We start from the raw sequence: 13,167 nt of genomic DNA, 5'->3' as shown, positions 1-13,167 counted from the left end.
TTTTTTTTAAAGATTTTATTTATTTATTTGAGACAGAGAGAATGAGAGAGAGAGAGCACATGAGAGGGGTGAGGGTCAGAGGGAGAAGCAGGCTCCCTGCTGAGCAGGGAGCCCGATGCGGGACTCGATCCCGGGACTCCAGGATCATGACCTGAGCCGAAAGCAGTCGCTTAACCAACTGAGCCACCCAGGCGCCCTGCAGGCTGTAATCTTAACCCAAACCCCAGCTCTGCCGCTTACTGGCTGTGTGCCCTTAGGTAAGTTAGTTAACCTCTCTGTGCCTCAGTTCCCTTATTTGTAAATGGCAATGGCAATGACAACAGTATCTATGTTGTAAAATGATTAAAGGATTAAATTTAAGGTGCTTAGAAGAGTTTCTGACACACAGTAGGTACGAAGTCAGTTTGATGGTAGATAAATGTTTGCTGACCAATTTACCAATCTCAACCTAAAGACTCCAGGACCTTCCAGATCAGGAACAATCCCAACCCCAAAGGCTCCCCTCCCTTGGCTAAGTCCTATGATCACAGGGTACATCTTTTGAAGACCCTATGCCTTCCCCTCCATGTCAGAGTTGGGGGCCCCATCCCACTCACAAACTGAAGAAAAGCTTCTCATTAATGCCGGAAATGACAGACGCGATGGACAGAGAGAGGATGATGACGCCAAAGAAGAGGTGGATGGGTTTAAGGAGGCTGCGCAGCCACACGGATGCCCAGGGCAGCAGGAAGACGGCAAAGCCCAGGAACCACTGTGGACACAGGGAGGAAGGACCTGACTGCCCTGTGCTGGGCCCAGAGGTGCAGCAGGCCATCCTGCTCCACCGGGACTTCCTACCCTGCAATGGTCCCTCACCCTTCTTTCCCAGCTCACACCTCCCACCAGGTGCCACCCCTAGCTTCCGCACTATGGTCGCTTTCTTAGCCAAACCAGAATGTTCCATGAAATGCTTAGCTACAAGCCCAGTCTCCTGAAAGCCCAGCCATCCTTGTATGTCTCTGCTTCCTTCCAGTCCTGGCCCATAAAACTCCTCACTTGTACGGGGCTGACCTCAGAATGCGGAAACCACTTTCAGAAATGCTTCTGGTTCAAAGAAAGGTGGGAATGGGGAAGGTGGAAAAGATGACCTAGAGTCGGCGTGGCGTGTGCTGTGATCGAGTCAGCTCAGCGTGCTCCAGGACGACAGAGGGGCAGCGTGACAGGTAAGAGAAGGAACAGACGAGTGTGGGAACCGGCAGTCTCCTACGACCATTTAAGCTGCCGACGCTATGGGGTGTGCCCTACGGGGGCCGTCTCCAGGCGGTGAGCAGAGGGAGTGTGTGGTGTGGGTGCAAGGGAAGCCCCAACCAGAGCCCACGGCCGCCAGCCGGCAGCAGGAACCCAAGCGAGAGCACGCACCTGGCAGGCAAAAAGGAAGACAGTGACAATGCCCAGCCAGCTGTGCAGGGAGTAGAGTTTGGCGACCTTGGAGTGGTGGTGGAACTGAAAGACGGCGACCATCCCCAGCACGGTCAGGATGAAGGCCAGCAGGTGCAGGGCCGCGTGGCCAATCTTCCATGGCAGCTTGGGCCCCACCCAGGACCGCGGCAGGCGGTACACCAGCGAGGCTGCAGAAGAGAACATCCCAGGGCCCGGCCTCTTCCCCTCGTACTCCCCCACACTACTGTGCTCGACGTTATCATCGTTTCCATTTTACAAGCGGGGAAATGAGGCTCCCCTGGGCCCCGAAGCCCAGCTCTGAATGCATGGGGCAAAGATGGGTCTGGTGGGAGTAAGCAGCTTCCTCGTGGAAGGACCTGACTAGGGCATGAGAGGCTTCAATCTCCTGCTCCCTAAAGCAGAAGTTGGCAAACTACAGCTCACGGGCCAAATCCAGCCTGCCACATGTTTTTGTAAGCAAAGTTTTATTGGAACACAGCCACGAACATGTTCTGGGGTTATCTATGGCTACTCACAATACAATAACAGAGATGAGCAGTTGCAACACAGGTCATATGGCCTGTAAAGCCTTTGCCATCTGGCCTTTTACAGACAAAGTCTGTCAATCCCTGCCCTAGAGTATCTGTAAAGCTACCCTCCTCAGACGCCCCCATTCTCACTACTTCTTCCTGCAAATGACACCTGGGCCCAGAGACAGCCCGACCTACCCCACTCCCAGAGCCCCAAACCCAACAGTGACAAAGGCCAGCCCCGGGGAGGCAGAGCTCTGCCCCAGCCAGCTCTGGGTTGATGGTATGTCTGCCATGACCGCGTACTCACCAGCACTGTAGAGTACCACTAAGCCCACAACCATGAGCACTGGGTGATAGTTGAACATGAGAATGGTGCCATCCCAGGCAAAGCCACCATGCCATAGCTGCATCCAACAGATGGTGAGGATGATGCACATCAAGCCCAGGAAACACAGTGCGTAGAAGGACAAGTAGAACCATCCCACAGCCATTCTGAGCAGGCGCTCCTGGAAGAAGCAGAAGTCACACGTCCCTGCTGGCTCTGCGGGCTTGAGTGCACCCCACCTACCTGCTACAGGAGTAACACCGAGCTCGCTCTTGCTGGAAGGGTGGACACTCTTCAATTTAGTTCTCCTGCCACCAGCCTGGGCACCGCCCCATGAGACCTGGAGCGCTGGGTAGGCCTGATCTCTGATTGTGGACACTAAGGATGGCCCCACCCCAGTACCTGGCAGCACACAGTGCTGGGGCCGGCTCTGGAGAGGGGCTGGACATCAAGGCTCTCGGCCCAAAGCCCTGGGATTAGCCTCCCTTCATAGAACCAAAAGGTAAAGAATCCACCCCACCATACCCCACAAAAAAGGGACAGGAATCCAAATCCAGGCTAGATCACACAAATGCCTAGGCCCTCAGTTCTACCAGAAGGAGGCAAAATTATCATCTGCAAGGAGCCAACACACTATTAGGCCAGCTGAGAGGAAGTCCTATGATCTCCCACTTCTACAGGAAAGTTCTTCGCCAGACGGTGAACTCTGTGTGGCTAATCCTCCCATTGAGGAAGTAAGATCAGACCTTTGTTCTGGGGTCCCCACACTCCACACCTTGAATTGGACAGCAGCCCTCAGATGTCTCTAGGCCTGAGACTTCTGCTTTCTCTTCCTCTGAGGAAAGTTCAGAAGAGAAAAGAGGAAGCAAGAACTCATGGTCTAGAAAGCGAGAGTTTATTTTGAGATTTCTCCATGTCCTTGATAAACTCAGAAACCAACTTGGTTTCAGACAAATGTCTAGGGCCCTGAGCAGCTGGTCTTACAAACCAGGCAGCTGGACGCGTGAGGGCTGGCAGGCACACAAAGCCACGGGACCACCTCTGCTTTCAGGGGGCGTGTAGGCAGCACGGGCCCAACTCTCAAGGCTGTCACCCTGTCCCGCGGACTCACACCAAGGAGGGGACACTGTGGCATCCTGCAGTTGAGATCCCTCAATCTGAACCAGCTAACAGAGAGAAAAGAAGTCCCTGAAACAGCCGAGAACTCCCATGGCGATAAAACACTTGATTCCTCACCTTTAGACTTAGTGACAAGCTGACAAGAGTGGTGGCCGAGGCTCCAATTCTTATGAAGTGGGGCACCTTGAGCAAATCATTTAGCATTTGTAGGACTCGGTCATCTCATCTGAAAGAAAGGCATGGTAATAAGAATATACTAAAGAGCAGCTATGAGGAGACACCCCACTAGAACCCATGAACATTATGATCCCATTTGCTCCCGTGAGCAGTTATCATCCCCATCTTATAGACGAGGAAACCAAGGCTCAGGAAGATTAAATACCAGCATTAGGACCCAATAAGTTTCAGGAAGTTTCAAAGCCTTGTCTGTTTGGCTCCAAGGCTCCTGTTTTTTCCTTGACCACAGGTTGTCGAAAGGGCAAGTGAGAAAATGTCCGTAAGGACGTTGTGAGAGCAAAGTATTCTCCTTTTCTTGGTGTTGTCACAGCAGTTCATCCTACCTACAAACTACAGCCTGAAGCTCGTGGCCTTCATGGCAGCCCAGGCCTCTCGGTGGCCCTGATACTAGGCCGTCCCAATTCTCTCCACGGCTTGTGTCCACCTAACCAGAAACAGACACTGAACTCTCACAATGTGACCCGAGTTGGCAGTAATCACTGGGGAAGGAAGATCCGAGGGGCTGGGGGAAAAACAAGCTTCCATAAGGCCGGGGGAAAATAATGCCACCATCTTCCTAGAAGTTTCATGACTCAACTACTAAGCTCAGAGATTTGCCACCCAGCCTCAGAGGTGTCCCCATAGGCCCCGGAAGAGCAGAGAAAGTTTCAGGTCACCAGATGTTCAGTCACCCCCCCGGTGAAGTCGGCATGAAGCACTTGGTCAGCAGGCTCCATCCACCAGACAATTATCTTTCATGACTTCCTTTTCCTTTGGAGAAGAAAAAACAAAAGTAAGTATCATCCAAAAGGGCTGTGTCCACCCTTCTCAAAGAGGTCCTGGATTACTGCTCTGGGACAGACTTAGAGTTCACGATGGGGACACTTTTCTGACAACCGGCTGTGATGTTATACTGCTCACAGTACACAGATGACCCTACCTCTATGCAAAGTGCAGAAGAAAAAAGAAGAATGCAGTGAAATTGCAACCCTAACACCGAGAATATTCTATCATTTATTCCAAGAAAGTAGGTTGTGCTATGATTTCAGGATGTGTTCACCATTGTTGGGTCTTTGATTCCGCCCGCACTTTGTAGAGCCCCATGCTAAGGCAGAAGTCATCATGCCCTTCTATAAGGGCCGGAATGGAAAATATTTTAGGCTTTGCAGGCCATAGTCTCTCTCCCAACTCTGTCATCAACTCTTCTGATGTAGCGCAAAAGCAGTCATAGACAGTACCTTCACAAACGAACACAGCCATGTTCCCAAAAAACTTTATTTATGGACACTGAAACTTCAGGTTCAGATCATTTGTACAAATCAGAAAATATTATCCTTTTCATTTCTGTTAATCTTTTAAAAATGCAAAAACCATGCAGGCGGTGTGTCTTACTCTATCCACCATGATCTAAGAAATGTACTCTCCAACCTAATACTCTCCTCAGTCCCTTGACAAAAAACGATTCTCCCTGGCTGCAGTAAAAGAGATCAGGCCCCCGTGTAAGAAATGGGTAAGCTTCCATTCAGCCCTTGATCTTAGGAAAAGGCTCTATTCCAAACTCTTATAATATTACTTTTATAATTTAGAACTACTAATAGATGAAGGAACAGAAAGTCAATTGGTTGCCCGGCTTCCAGGATGAATGGTGGGGATTTTGGAAATCCTGAGAATCAGAGTTCAGGTTCAAGTCCTACACTCTTCTCTTACAGATCAAAATCATTGGAACCCAAAGAAGGAAAGCGACTTGGCCACGCTGAGTGGCAGAGCTGGTACAGGAACCCGGGTTCGCTTCCCTCAGCTCCAAGGACTCCTCACGTCCAAACGTGGCTTCTGTAAAGTCAGGGCTCAGGAGTGAGGACCCCTAAGTTCCAGTCGGGAGGTAGACAGGCAAGGCGCTGCTTAGCGCCACAGTGATTACAGACCCGCCCTTCCAGACTGCCCCGGTCGGGCTCAGGTGTCCGGAGAACCGTTCCAGGAACCCGGAGCCCGATCCCCGACTCTTCTGCGGGGACGAAGGGCTGTCGGTCCTAGCTAACCTTCGGTGACAATTAGGGCAGGGGCTCCGCCTGCTGACTGCGACTTCCGAAGCGCTTTCGTGCCTGGACCACCACACCTGTAGGAGGAAGGGCGCGGACCACAGCGTCCATTTCCTACAGGAGAAAGCTGAGGCCGAGTGAAGGGTAGCGACAGCGCGGAGAGGTAGCAGCGGAGCCAGCCAGCACTCGAACCCAGATCCCTGAACTCCCCATCCGAGCTTTCTCACCCCCGAACCACAGTGGGTCGCAGGGGTCTCCGAGACCCGCCTCTCGCCACCCGGCGCGACAGCTACCAGGACTCCAGGCGGATGGAATCACGGACTCTCTGGGAGGCAAGCGACCACGCAGCCCGCACCGCAGCCCCAGGGCCAGTGAACCGAGCCGCCTCCGTCCCTTATAGGCTCACAGCACTTCCGGGCGCGCGCGCGGCCGCCTGGGAAATGAAGTCCGAGGTTGCAGACTCCCAACTCCAGTTCCTTCGCGGGCGTTTCTTTCCCAGGGAGCGCCGCTAACGGCTCGGCCCGGTCCCTCACCCCCAACTCGTGTTCGGGCGGACGCGAAGCCTCTCGCCGGGGACCGGCCCTCCGCAAGGCCGCAGGCAGCGGCTGGGAAGGTCGGCAGCTGGACGCGGCGACGCCGGGAGGGCAGGAGAGGAGCGGGCCCAGGAAAGCGGTGGCCAAATATGGCAGCCGGGCTGGCCACAGAGCGCGGAGCGAAAGCTGAGGACCGGCGGGTAACACGGTACAGACGGAGCCCGCGTCCGCCATCTACTTCCGGGATTTAAAACCGGTTTCCGGAAGCCAGGACGGCGTCCCCATGACAACCGACGTTGGGTCTTTGAGGTGAGAGTGCTTGAGGAGTGGGTGAGGTGACCAGAGTCGGAATTTGTGTTGTTACTGTTTCGGGTGGTTTTTTTTGGTTTTGGGGTTTTTTTTTTGCCAAGGCAGCCGCATTTTGAGGTGGATTGGGAAGGACTGGGAGGAAAGCTGCCCTGGGGACAAAGGGAACGCGGCAGGGAGCGTTGGACAGACCGAAGACGGCTCCGTTACCTCGCGAATCTCTGCCTCCCTAAAGCGGAGGCGATGGGCCTCCTTCCCTTAGAGTTGGCGGCGGGCGGGTCTCTGTCACGGATCCTCACGACAGCCCGCCGCGGTGGCCCGTGAAGTCGTGGTTTAGAGCGCGGGCTTTGGTGTCATCCCCCCGCTGTGAAGCCAGGCTCTGCTCCCCTGCGACCCGGAGGCACGACCTGAACTCTGACCCTGTGTTCTTGCCTGTATAACGGGGGGCTCATTCTTTCCCACCTTGCAGAGTAGTTGCGAGGATTAAAGGAAATTGTCCTGGTCGCCAAGTGTATCATGGTGCTGGTAGTAGGTGATAGCTCTCCGCTCAGAGAAAGTGCCATCACGCAGCCACTAAGGTGGGACTTCTCCACCAGGTGAGGTGGATGCGGTTCCTTAACCTCTCAGAGCCTCTGTGTGATACGGGCATTATATTCATACAAACGGCTGCTTCTCAAGATGGGTGTAGGATTAAGTATAAAAGAAGCTTGTAAATTGTAAAACATTTTGCAGACGTTAATTTAATCTCATCCTCTTAACACCTCAGAGCATTGGAAATTTGTTTATAGATTTGACCCAGCTGGAGGGGTCACAGGACACCTGCAGAGCACTTTCTGGGCCTTGGAATATATGAAAGTAAAGGCCCAGCCCCCCTTATCTGGTGCCGCTGTGTTGCCACCCCCTTAAACATAGAGTTTTGCAGGAGAGCATCATTTCCTCTGCGCTGCCTGCACCACTTCCCACTTCTGCGCCAACGTCTTTCCCACCAAGTACATATCAGCCTGTCTGTTATATGAGAGGCAGCTTTGGGCATTGGTTAAAAGCACAGACTCTGGACCCAGGCTGCCTGAATCCCAATCCCAGTTCTGCCACTGCTACTAGCAGTGTGACCTAGGACAAATTATTTTATCTCTCCAAGCCTCAGTTGTCCTATCTGTGTAATGGTAGAGTAATAATAGTGTGTCTTCTACTTCATGGGGTTATTGTGAGAGTTACAGAATTTTAGTGCTTAGAATAGTCCCTGGCAGGGGTGCCTGGCTGGCTCAGTCCGTGGAACATGTGACTTGATATTGGGGATCAGTGTCATGAGTTTGAGCCCCATGTTGGGTGTAGAGATTACTTAAAAAAAAAAAAAGGAATAGTCCCTGGCATACTGTAAGCGATTATATAAAGGTTTGCTGCTGCAATTAGTATTAGAATTAGTATTAACTACACGACTACACAGTCACTCTTTGTAGTGCTCCTAGATTCCTTTGAACTCAAAAGTGGAAAGAGCTCTGCGTTGGGGCGCCTGGCTGGCTCAGTTGGAGGAGCATGTGACTCTTGGTCTCAGGGTCATGAGTTCAAGCCCCACGTTGGGTATAGAGATTACTTAAAATGAATAAATTAAAACTTAAAGAAAAAAGAGCTCTGCATTTAGAAGTTTCCAGGCATGCAGGAAGTTTGAGGATGAAGGTCCCTAGGAATGACTAGTTGGGTTTTTTGGGAGGTGGTAGTGGTTTTGGTCATTGATGTATCCTAAGCAGCTAGAATGGGGCCTGGCATGTAGTAGGTCCTCAGTAAATATTTACTGTACTAATGAATTTCTAACCACCTCTCTCTCTCTCTCTCTCTTTTTTTTTTTTTCCTTTTTGCCTTGACAGGCCCTTGTCTTAGCGCAAGGAAAACAGCTCCGATTTGAGGAACTAGTGCTTCTCCCTCAGTGGTGGGAAGAAAGCCCAGAGCTGTCTTCTGGGGAACTGTGGAATGTGCCCCTGGGGGGCCCAATAAAGCAGAAGGAAGATGCTCCAGACCAGTAACTATAGCCTGGTGCTCTCCCTGCAGTTCCTGCTGCTGTCCTATGACCTCTTTGTCAATTCCTTCTCGGAGCTACTCCGGATGGCTCCTGTCATCCAGCTGGTGCTCTTCATGTGAGTTCAGTGGGTAGGACTGGACAGCTGAACCCAAACAATTTGAAAGCCCTGGCAATTGTGATTTAGCATTTTAAAGTTATTAATAGAGAAATTTTAGGGAAAATAAAATTTCATGTATCTTGGGTACTCCACAGACATGTCACAGATTCTGTATTTATATGCTTCTAATAAGGGTCTGGGATCCAGGGAGCAGTCAGAGGGTTATTTTCTCCATCTGTGAGTAGAAGTATTGTCTTACATTGCCATGAAAGAGGATTACAGAATGGTGAGCTCAAAGGGCAGTCATATCTGTTATGTATATGGGATGGAAGCTGTTGACATTTTTCTTCCACAATGATTTATAGACTCCACAAGGCAAGTTATTAACAGAAAATCAGTCTTCGACACTGTCTTCCTTCATTCAACAAGTGTTCATTGGCCTGCCAGACAGTGTTCTCAGTACAGTAGTAAAGCTGACAATTTCCTGCTCTCACAGGATTTCCACTCAAGTGGAAAAAGACAATGAATACATTTTTTTAAAGATAATTTTGAATAGTAACAAATGTACAGTGGATGGAAAGCGGATGGGGCGGAGAGGGGAGGGCTCCTTGAGGCAGTGGGGTTAAAGGAGGGTTTCAGAAGAGGAGACATTGGAACTGAGACTTGAATGGCCCTAAGACACCGGCCGTGCAAAGATCAAGGGAAAGGTGTTGCCATCTTTCTAGGTGGAAATGTCTGGCAGGCCCAGGTTATGTGACAGGCGGGGCTGGCTTTTTCTGGATATAGGGAAGAAAGCAGCTTCTCCTCCCAAGTGTCTAGAAGGTTAAGAGCACCAGAGCAGGAAAGCTTTGTCTGTCGGCTGCACCTCACTGATGGGGCCAGCAGGGAGTTCGAGACTCATGTCATTTGGGACCCAAAGCCCATGCCACTGTTGCGGGGGGGGGGGGGTGGTTTCAGGGGCCTAGAGCACAGGGAAGGCCAGACTTCATGGTGTCCCTTAGGACTTAGGGCCAGCTCTTGGGTCGTCCCACAGACCTCCATTTAGTGGTGTTTTGTTTGATGTCTGCAGCATCCAGGATATCGCAATCCTCTTCAACATCATCATCATTTTCCTCATGTTCTTCAACACCTTCGTCTTCCAGGCTGGCTTGGTCAACCTCCTCTTCCACAAGTTCAAAGGGACCATCATCCTCACAGCTGTATACTTCGCCCTCAGCATCTCCCTTCATGTCTGGGTCATGGTAAGAGCGGAGCTCTGAGTTCCTGAATCCTTAAGGGGCTAGAAGTATCTTTTTTCTAGGAATCCAGCCTCAATTTTTTACATCTCACAGAAACCTTGACAGGAAATAGGTGTGTTGGTGGTGAATGAATGTGGTGCCGCCTGGGCTTGGGCAAGTTGCATAAGGCGCTTCTGCCCAACCTTTTGTGTTAAAGAACTGCCTTATCCAAGAGTCAGGGGACACTTCTGGAATATTCTGTTCACCTTTGCCCCAAAACAGTCCTGGTAAAACAGGAAGGTGACTGTGTTTCATCATTAGCTGTTTGGGCAGGTGGGTGTTGGGACAAGGTATTCTTAGACATTGGTGTCCCATGGGAAATGGCCAGGCCAAGAGTGTCTTGGTGCTGCATTTAGAAGTTTCATCTAAAGGTGCTGACACGGCCTCACAGCAGATCCCAGTTTTCATGGTTCAGATTCTCCTGCTTCACGAATTGTTCCATCTCTTTGGGTATTGCCTGTGTTTCTCATACTCATTTTGATGGGACACATTAAAACCTCAGGGTTCTCTAGTCACTTCTCTACTAAAGCCACCTTCTTAGACTGAACCTTCCATTAAGTCGCCCTTGTTATTCCACAGAGAGAAGTAGAGCTCACGGGGAAGAAGTAGCAGTGCCAGAGTCTCTATAGTGCTTCCTGAAGAGGATTGTCTCTGCTCTGGTTCTTGGGGCCAAAATAGGTCCTGGCTTTGTACTTTGTACTATAAAGCTGTTAATCTGATTAAACCCTGAGTGCACTAAGCCTTTATCTGACAGGAACTGAGCCTGAGATCTGCAAGGAAAGACAGTGACCACACTGAACTGAGATAATGTGTATCACTTCTCCTTGGAAAAGGCTATGGAATGGGGGCACCTGGGTGGCTCAGTCATTAGGCGTCTGCCTTCGGCTCAGGTCATGATCCCAGGGTCCTGGGATCGAGCCCCGCATCGGGCTCCCTGCTCCGCGGGAAGCCTGCTTCTCCCCTCTCCCACTCCCGCTGCTTGTGTTCCCTCTCACTGTGTCTCTCTCTGTCAAATAAATAAATAAAAATCTTAAAAAAAAAAAAAAGGCTATGGAATGAAAGGGAATAAATAGCTTAGTTCAAACTTTCTCCTTCAGGGTTAAAAGGATATTTCCTTTGTACAGAAAAGGGAGTTTGAGGGCGCCTGGGTGGCTCAGTCGGTTGAGCGACTGCCTTCGGCTCAGGTCATGATCCCAGGGTCCTGGGATCGGGTCCCGCTTCGGGCTCCCTGCTCTGCGGGGAGCCTGCTTCTCCCTCTCCCACTCCTCCTGCTTGTGTTCCCTCTCTTGCTGTGTCTCTCTCTGTCAAATAAATAAATAAAATCTTTAAAAAAAAAAAAAAAAAGAAAAGGGAGTTTGAAGCTCCTTTGAAAAACTCCTTGGGGTTGTGGGAAGAAAGAAGGAGGGTGAGATTAGCCTAATTTGAAACCAAGCGGCATTTCTGCAGCTAACCAAGTTGGAGATTCTAGGGCCTCATCTGGTCACTAACCTTCCCCTGTCTACTCATGTCTCCTTCAGAACTTACGCTGGAAAAACTCCAACCGCTTTGTCTGGACAGATGGACTTCAAACGCTGTTTGTATTCCAGAGACTAGGTAAGGACCAGAGCAACCTCAGGCCTCCCTTCGGTGGCACCCATGGCTCAGGCAACTAAGGGCCGTGATCCTGGCTTTCCCAGTCCATCACTGCCAGCATGGGACGAGTAGAACAGCCATGACAAGAACAGGAGGGATGATGGCCAGCTGCCCTTGCAAGGGAGTCCCTGGGAAATCATGAGGCAGGGCCCCTCCACCTTGTTAGGTTGTGTTCTTTTTTTTTTTTTTTAAGATTTTTTATTTATTTATTTGACAGAGAGAGACACAGCGAGAGAGGGAGCACAAGCAGGGGGAGTGGGAGAGGGAGAAGCAGGCTTCCTGTAGAGCAGGGAACCCGATGCAGGGCTTGATCCCAGGACCCTGGGATCACGACCTGAGCTGAAGGCAGATGCTTAACGACTGAGCCACGCAGGCGCCCCGTTAGGTTGTGTTCTTAGCCTGAAACGGATATTCAGGAGCATCCCTGACACTTCTTTCCTGCATACTGCCCACAGCAGCGGTGTTTTACTGCTACTTCTACAAACGGACAGCTGTGAGACTGGGCGATCCTCGCTTCTACCATGACTCATTATGGCTGCGCAAGGAGTTCACACAAGTCCAAAGGTGACCACTTCTTGTCACACTGATGGATGGATGCCTTTCCTTCCTGACAGAGGCTATGTTTGTGGCTCTGTGGGGTGGGCGTCGGCCCTATGCACAGGAAGCACCTTGACTTTCCTAGGACAGTCTCAGGCCACTTGTGTTCAGCAGTCAAGAAGGAAGATCTTCCCTCTTGCAAATTAAAGTGTTTCCCAATACAGGCTTCAGTACATAACCCTCCCCGGCCTCCACCTCGGTTCTCCCCCTTTTCCTTTCCTGCTCTCTGTCCTTCTTCTCACACAAGTCTGTGAGGCTTGATCCTTGGGAAGCTGTCACTTAGCCTGGTACAGGAGGGGCTCCTGGCACCTGCTTTCTTTGCACCAAACATAATTAATGGATGCAAAGAGTGACATTTCTGAGCTCCTGACTGATCACACTGTAGACATTTAGATTTTATACCCAAGGTGGGTGTTTTTTACATTTTATAAATAGGAAATAAATTGAATTCTTTTTCTGTAAGTGGTAGAGTCTGTTTGTGTAGCTAGATCTCTTCGCAGATAAGAGGCATATCAAGTCCTGGCCTTGGCATTTACTTGACCCAGTGGGCAGCTTGAGCCACAGAACAAATAAAGATATTTATTGAGTGCCGTTATGAGTACAAGCTATTTTTGTAGAAATTCAAGATGCAATCTGATGCCCCACCCCAACCCTTGGAGTTCCAGACTTCTGTGCTTTTTTTTTTAGGGTTTTATTTATTTATTTTAGCTGAGAGAGAGAGAGAACATGTGTGCATGTGTGCATGTGCGCCTGGGGACAGGTGGGCAGGGGAGGAGTAGAGGGAGGACAATCAAACTCTGCGCTGAGCAGGTAGCCCAACATGGGGCTCGATCTCATGACCCTGAGATCATGACCTGAGCCGAAGCCAAGAGTTGGACGCTTAACCAACTGAGCCACCCATATGCACCTGGACTTCCATGCTTTATTCAGCACAGAATAATTTATTCTGCCCTCAGAAGAATAAAAATGTTCCTTAGCCTGTTTTGGCAAAAGAAATTTTTAAAATTCATATGCCCATGGTATCAGCTTTCTTTTGCTAGAATAATGTGTAACAGACCACCAC

At 50.5% G+C, this 13,167-nt stretch overlaps 2 protein-coding genes across 8 annotated transcripts in view; one reads left to right on the top strand and one right to left on the bottom strand.

The window, feature by feature from the left end:
• CYB561A3 (cytochrome b561 family member A3) overlaps nucleotides 1-6,012 on the bottom strand; it is an 8,834-nt gene extending 2,822 nt beyond the window's left edge. For 2 of the 5 annotated variants that reach the window (XM_006730316.3, XM_031024837.2), the window contains exons 1-4: nucleotides 3,514-5,988; nucleotides 2,260-2,458; nucleotides 1,399-1,607; nucleotides 597-751 (exon numbers count right to left, since the gene is read on the bottom strand). In XM_006730316.3, the coding sequence (XP_006730379.2) occupies nucleotides 597-751; nucleotides 1,399-1,607; nucleotides 2,260-2,458; nucleotides 3,514-3,600 (650 nt within the window). In that variant the 5' untranslated portion in view covers nucleotides 3,601-5,988. Of the gene's footprint in view, nucleotides 1-596; nucleotides 752-1,398; nucleotides 1,608-2,259; nucleotides 2,459-3,513 lie in introns of all 5 variants that reach the window. The other 3 variants (XM_081798022.1, XM_081798023.1, XM_081798021.1) reach the window with 3 other exon arrangements.
• Nucleotides 6,013-6,349: 337 nt separating this feature from the next.
• Nucleotides 6,350-12,695, top strand: TMEM138 (transmembrane protein 138). 3 transcript variants are annotated; one of them, XM_006730317.3, is made up of 5 exons: nucleotides 6,350-6,490; nucleotides 8,350-8,616; nucleotides 9,668-9,839; nucleotides 11,393-11,468; nucleotides 11,963-12,695. In XM_006730317.3, the coding sequence occupies exons 2-5, from the start codon at nucleotides 8,489-8,491 to the stop codon at nucleotides 12,073-12,075; spliced, it is 489 nt and encodes a 162-aa protein (XP_006730380.1). In that variant the 5' UTR covers nucleotides 6,350-6,490; nucleotides 8,350-8,488; the 3' UTR covers nucleotides 12,076-12,695. The 3 variants fall into 3 exon arrangements, with proteins under 3 accessions (XP_006730380.1, XP_081654155.1, XP_081654154.1); XM_081798028.1 differs by lacking the exon at nucleotides 6,350-6,490 and adding an exon at nucleotides 6,620-7,083; XM_081798029.1 differs by lacking the exons at nucleotides 11,393-11,468; nucleotides 11,963-12,695 and adding an exon at nucleotides 10,455-10,843.
• The last annotated feature ends 472 nt before the right edge of the window (nucleotides 12,696-13,167 follow it).

Source organism: Leptonychotes weddellii, chromosome 11 (genome assembly GCF_054177405.1).
Source record: "Leptonychotes weddellii isolate Sample4059 chromosome 11, ASM5417740v2, whole genome shotgun sequence".
Taxonomy (NCBI): Eukaryota; Metazoa; Chordata; class Mammalia; order Carnivora; family Phocidae; genus Leptonychotes; species Leptonychotes weddellii.
The sequence above is the reverse complement of the archived record's forward strand: the minus strand, read 5'-3'. Positions and strand labels throughout refer to the sequence as shown.